The 6,045-nt window shown below is 41.8% G+C and overlaps 1 protein-coding gene across 1 annotated transcript; it reads left to right on the plus strand.

Annotated features, from left to right (window-relative positions):
* Positions 1–50: 50 nt before the first annotated feature.
* On the plus strand, positions 51–5,357 carry elovl7a (ELOVL fatty acid elongase 7a). The gene is made up of 8 exons (XM_058071407.1): positions 51–182; positions 1,282–1,372; positions 1,449–1,639; positions 1,779–1,859; positions 3,434–3,490; positions 3,557–3,662; positions 3,736–3,872; positions 4,257–5,357. The coding sequence occupies exons 2-8, from the start codon at positions 1,306–1,308 to the stop codon at positions 4,503–4,505; spliced, it is 888 nt and encodes a 295-aa protein (XP_057927390.1). The 5' UTR covers positions 51–182; positions 1,282–1,305; the 3' UTR covers positions 4,506–5,357.
* Positions 5,358–6,045: the final 688 nt, after the last annotated feature.

A 6,045-nucleotide genomic window follows, 5' to 3' on the forward strand; every position in this document is an offset into this window, starting at 1 on the left:
CGAAGACTCCGCCCTTTCCCCCCCACCACCATAAATATCGAGAGGCGCGCGCTTCATTAGCGCATAAACGGAATAGGAAGGACACCTGCGAGGCCGCCATTAAAAAGAAAAAAAAAAACATTTAAGCCACATTTCAACCGCCAAAGCGGTGGGCTTCGAGTGGAAACACGGCAGAATTCCAGGTAAAGTGAAAACTTTTAGCTTTGAAGTGTGAATTTAAAACATGAGCGGTGGAATTTGTCGAATGCATCTTGTGTTAGAAGTGTGAGGAAGCTGCTAGACTTGTTTTCATCACTTAGGTCACCTGTTGCTCGTCACCCGACCACAGCACCACATTTGGTGTTAAAGTTGTTTTCTATATAATTACATATTTTAACAATTCGTGACGTTAAATGTAAGAAAAAAAGTGCACTCATCAAAAAGCCTCTTTAGCCACTGCTAATGCTAATGTTGTCTGGTGCTTTGCTAACCACCGTCTCATTTCACATCCTTCAAATTACGGTACTACACGAGCTTTTATTTTTGTGGCGTTTCCCGTCGTACTTCCGCTCTAATGGCACAGCAGTGATTTTTTTTTCTTCCTTAAATGCACCTACTTGTTTCCATAGAACCAGTTGATCTAGTTTTCTTCTGACTGGGGCACAGTTCACCAGTCTACCAAATGGTTATCGAAACCGTGTTGCTGACAAAGCAATTAATTTGCTCTTTTGTCAGTAAATTGGCTTTGCGAAGGAGCGAGCATACAAGGTTGAATAATTTCCAGTTCCATCGAAGGCTAAAAGTTATATTTGATAGCATTTGGTTTGTTACTGATTTATTTTCTTAAAATGAGTATTAAACTTTGCGGTAGTTTTCTTGCTTCTGGAACACGCGTTTCACTTTTTTTCAGTAAAATGTACATATTGGTAATGAGCCATCATAATAGTGGTCATGCGCGTGCGCTTTGTTACCGTGGAAACGGGTATAGTTTTCTCAGATATAGGGCTTATTTCCCCTTTTTTCCCCGCTTATAATTCACAATTGAGCTCATTTTTGTAAGCATTGCTTGTTAATCCATGTTAAAACATTGTTGGTTGTGAGACTGTCACTCATTGTACTGCTTGTACACTCTTGGCTTTGTGTGGCCTGAATGGCTGGCTATTTTGCAACCTCACAATCCAGCATTCTTTTTAGTTTTGTATACTTTTCATGACTTGGGTTGACTTTTATTCCACTTGAACCTGTAATGTCCACTTGCACTATTTGAATTGGTCAAATTAAGTTCCTGTTTTGCCTACTAAGGTGAACTTGTCAGAATCCTGTCTGATGATGGAATTAAATGATATAAAGTCCTCAGCGGCACTCATGTATGACGGCTTCATCCAAAATGCAGGTTGGTATTTTAAAATAAATAAATAAAGTCCCTATTTGTTTCAAACTGCATTTCATCAACACTGCTCTTGTTCCAGACTCTCGGACCGGCAACTGGCTGCTCATGTCGTCCCCCGTCCCCCAGACGCTCATCATCATAGCGTACATTTACTTTGTCACGTCGTTGGGACCTCGCATCATGGAGAACCGCAAAGCCTTTGACCTCAAGGGAGTTCTGGTGGTTTATAACTTCAGCGTGGTGGTGCTGTCGCTCTACATGTGCTATGAGGTGGGTGTGCTGAGTGATGCAGCGCCACCTCGTACAAGACGGCCTCAACATGCGCCCCGTCAAATGTTTCATGTCATGATGACTGATTTGTTTGCTTGTATTGCACTGATGTGTCACTAACTGGAATGTGTCTTTCTAGTTTGTCATGTCGGGGTGGGGAACAGGATACTCCTTTCACTGCGACCTGGTCGACTATTCGGAATCTCCACAAGCGATGAGGGTAAATACACACTAGTACAATTCATTAGGTACACCTGCACAATCTAATGACATACAATTCAAGAGCTGTGGAGATACTCGCCTCACAATATGGCCGCCAATACACTTGCATCGTTTTCTGATAAATCTTAGTGATTTTTGTTGGCGTCTAGTGGCATGTTCCTTTAGACAGCAGTTCCACAGTACATGGATCTGACTGAACAGTCAACAACTTAATGCTGGACAAAATAAATCAATAGAATTTAATTTATTGAAATGGTATTCATAATAAGGCCTCAAATCTTTTAAAATAAAGCAAGCTATGGACTCTTATCTTCTGTGACCTTTTGGAAACAGTCGGCATTGTCTGTTTTGGATCACATTTCAGCTTTTTGGTTTCCTCTGTAAACATCGCCTTGTCCCGGTGTTGACGTTCAAACGACCGCCGGACTTGAAGTGCCCAAGGGCTCCTGTACGTTTTGATTTTAAGCCCTGACTTCATGGGATAATATTTACTTTTGCCTTTTGTCTCCTGCGTGAACCAGAAGACATCATCGCCGTCTGATGACTTTCTAGAAATCCTCGATGGCGACAGACTGTAGCAGCGTACTCTTTTGGGTTGGAACATAGGGTTTGGATTGGACTTCATGTATCACTATCTGCGGCTGAAAATTCAATAGTTCTTTAGAAACAGTCTTTAGAATCAGAATCGCCTTTATTGTCACTGTATTGCATCCAACAAAATTTGAGTGCAACTCCACGGTGCATTTTGTAGAAAGTAAAAATAAGGAAAAGGATAAAAATAAAACAAGGAATAACAATATAAAAGTGGCAGGTGCTGTTCAAAATAAATGTAAATATATGTACCTCAAAAAACAATAACCTATTCAGTAACAAAATGTGGAATTTCAGTAGACAAATGTGTATATACTACAAACAAATGTAGTATTGTACCTGAGTTTCACTTGAATGAATGAATGAATCTTATTGCATCTTATTGTTTTAGTAGTGCAAAAATAAGTAATGTTCGTTGGTCATTTATGGCTGTATATCAAACAGTTGATATGAATATAGTAGTAAACAAACATGAAAAGCCCAACAAGACAGAGCTGCCTATGGGGGTGGTGCCCACAGTGACTCACTCCTCCGAGGTGTGTTCAGTAGCATACCATGACCCACTGTACGGCATTGTAACGACTACATTCACACATGGTTCAATTATTTTTGAGCGAGGCCAACAGGTCGCCCCAAACCGATGTTTGTGTGATTATGTAAACGTATGGGTATCAGTAAAACGGTGTCCTTTATAGTTTGCAGTAGTGTAGAGTTTCTATGAGAGGCTAAAAAGCCTCCACCTCAAGGACAAATGTTACATTTGTCAATCAGAACTTGTCTTTGTAAAGAGGCAGACGGCTCGTGTATTGGATGTCATTGACTGTGCCGGTGTGAAGTAGATTTTATTAATGAACTTTCAGTTTTTTAAACTATATATATATATATTTAAGTCTTCAGTGTTTACTGATTTTCCATAGTTGTGTTTTGTAGCTTTTTAAGTATTGTTGCATTTGTCATGCATTGTGCCTTTATGTCCTGTAGATGGCGTCAACGTGCTGGCTTTACTACTTCTCCAAGTTCATAGAGATGTTGGACACAGTAAGACAACGATTGTGGCATTGTGTTCAGTCGGCTGCAATTAAAATTGTTTTTTTTTTTTTTTAGATTTTCTTTGTATTAAGGAAGAAAAACAACCAGGTGACATTTCTACACGTGTACCATCACTCCATCATGCCTTTCACCTGGTGGTTTGGGGTGCGCTTTGCCCCAGGTACAACAATCGGCCTCCTTGTACTTGTTTTACATCGATGCAGCATTTAACCATCCTTTCATTTGATGGTCAGGTGGTCTGGGGACATTTCACGCCCTGCTCAACTCTGTTGTCCATGTCATCATGTACTCCTACTACGGCCTGACTGCCATGGGCCCAAAGTACCAGAAGTACCTATGGTGGAAGAAGTACCTCACCACCATTCAGCTGGTATGTCATGTCTACTTCTTTTGTTTTACGTTTTCAAACAGTGTGGCATGGTTGGGTGGTGGTAAGAGGGCACCCTCCACCCCCCCACCCCCATCCAAGGGGCAAATGCCTGACAAGATAAACATAGAAAATGCAATGGAAAATTGATAGTTGCTTTAACCAAACGTTTATGTCATTAAATAGAACCCCAACCTCCTTGGTCCCTTCAGCGTTTACCTGATTTAACCCGTTTGCTAGCCAAAACAGCCACAACTACCAAAACTGTTTTAGATGAATTTAAGGGGCCAAAACAGGCCCAACCTATCAATGGATTCGTGCCTTTTTAGAACTAGAAGTGTTTGCATGGAAGCAACCTGAACTGTAGTTCTGTCCCCGCCCTTCAAGATCCAGTTTGTGATGGTGACCACCCACATCTCACAGTATTTCTTCATGCGGGATTGCCCCTACCAGTTCCCCGTCTTCATCTACATCATCGGGCTGTACGGCCTCATTTTCCTCTTCCTCTTCCTAAACTTCTGGTACCACGCCTACACCAAAGGCAAGAGGCTGCCCAAGGTCCTGCAGGCTCAGACCTGGGCCCACCACTCCAACGGCGTCATGAACGGGAATGCCAACCACGAGAAAGATGAGTGATGAGGGGTTCCATATTATACTTGTCACAAGTTGGGTTTGGACTTTAAGACAATCGTTAAATTATGACCAAAGTTATATTTAAGAAGTATATTCATTTTTATTGTTGATGCTCAAGGTAATTCTTCCCGGAAATGTCCAGAAATGCTCCCGTCGTTCATGCTTAGTTCCTGCACGGCTGAGACGACATGACCCCCTGAGCTATGCAGCCTCCAAACTCTCAGCCATTTTTAATAATTACTGGGATTTTTTTTATTGTAGTGGTGCACTAAAAAAAAAAAAAGAAATTCAGGGTTCATTTCACAATTCCTGATATCGGCTGCTTGGATGGTCACACGCATGCAGAACAGGGTGCTTTTATTTTGGTCATTTCACACCTCCTATGGCTGGAGTCACAGATGCTGATGGTTCAGGTTTAGTCAAATGTTCGAAAGAAGCGACCAATGGAGCCAAGGGGAGCTCGTCTGGACCACAGTGGTTCTTTTAGGATCCAGAACTGTCATAGGAACAAGCGCATTTTTTTTTTTTTGCGGGGCTGCTTTAATATTTTTGCACTTCATGTGCTGGAAGCCCCTGCAGTGTATTTTGGATGGGACTGGCGCGTCTGTATTATGATGGTCTTAAAATGAAGCTGGAAAGTGAATGCAACACTTTTTGGGGGCTGATTGGCTGACAGGATTGCGGTCTGCGTTGGACTGTGTGATAACCCAAAAGAGGCTGATCTAATGATGCATTTCCTATTCTCTTATGTCATGTATATTTTTTTTCTAGTGTAACTATGTTCAATTATGTGACTTGAAAACGTGTTTGTATTGTGTTTTATATATATTTATGCATAATAAATGATGCCGTGCACTTGGGTTGTCGAATAGCCTCACATTTTTGTCGCACAGTGTTTAAGGGGTTGCACGTAGGCCACACACTTGGAGATCAGAAGACCTGGGTTTGATTCACTGGGTACTCCACATTCCAAAAATATTCTAGGTTAATTGGCAACTCCAAATTGTCCATTTTGTCCATTTCCAAGTATGAATGTGAGTGTGAATGGTTGTTTGTCTATATGTGCCCTGTGATTGGCTGTCCACCAATCCAGGATGTACCCCGCCTCTTGCCCGAAGACTGTTGGGATAGGCTCCTGTGAGGATAAGCGGCATAAACTTGCCCGCCGTGCAGCCCCTGCAGGTATTATCCCCGAGTGATTTTCCACATCTAAGTGTTGCACAACTCTGATTGTGCTAGGTGAGTGGTGGTGTGAAGGCTCTTGTGCGAAGTTAAGTATAATATCTAACAACGTCAAGCTTGCATTGACGAGCCACTGACCTATTTCTTAATACTTGAACTGAAACGGTCCAAAAAGCATCTTGGACAACATTTAAAGACGTATTTTCTGTCATGTGCAAAGTATTTTAGGTCTGGTTTTCTAAACCTACCAATCTCACACAAGTGATGATGGAGTCTCCATCTTTTTCCAGGAAGTAGGAGAGCACATTGACCTGTCTAGTGGATACGACTACTACCTGCCTTCTGTGCACATAATGAGGCT

Source organism: Doryrhamphus excisus, chromosome 4, assembly GCF_030265055.1.
Source record: "Doryrhamphus excisus isolate RoL2022-K1 chromosome 4, RoL_Dexc_1.0, whole genome shotgun sequence".
NCBI classification, from domain to species: domain Eukaryota; kingdom Metazoa; phylum Chordata; class Actinopteri; order Syngnathiformes; family Syngnathidae; genus Doryrhamphus; species Doryrhamphus excisus.

Bases quoted from the DNA above. Each gene is read 5' to 3' on its own strand.
- elovl7a (XM_058071407.1), top strand. From the start codon at position 1,306: ATGATGGAATTAAATGATATAAAGTCCTCAGCGGCACTCATGTATGAC. The intron at 1,373-1,448 runs GTTGGTATTTTA...CTCTTGTTCCAG, and splicing joins CGGCTTCATCCAAAATGCAG to ACTCTCGGACCGGCAACTGG. The intron at 1,640-1,778 runs GTGGGTGTGCTG...GTGTCTTTCTAG, and splicing joins CGCTCTACATGTGCTATGAG to TTTGTCATGTCGGGGTGGGG.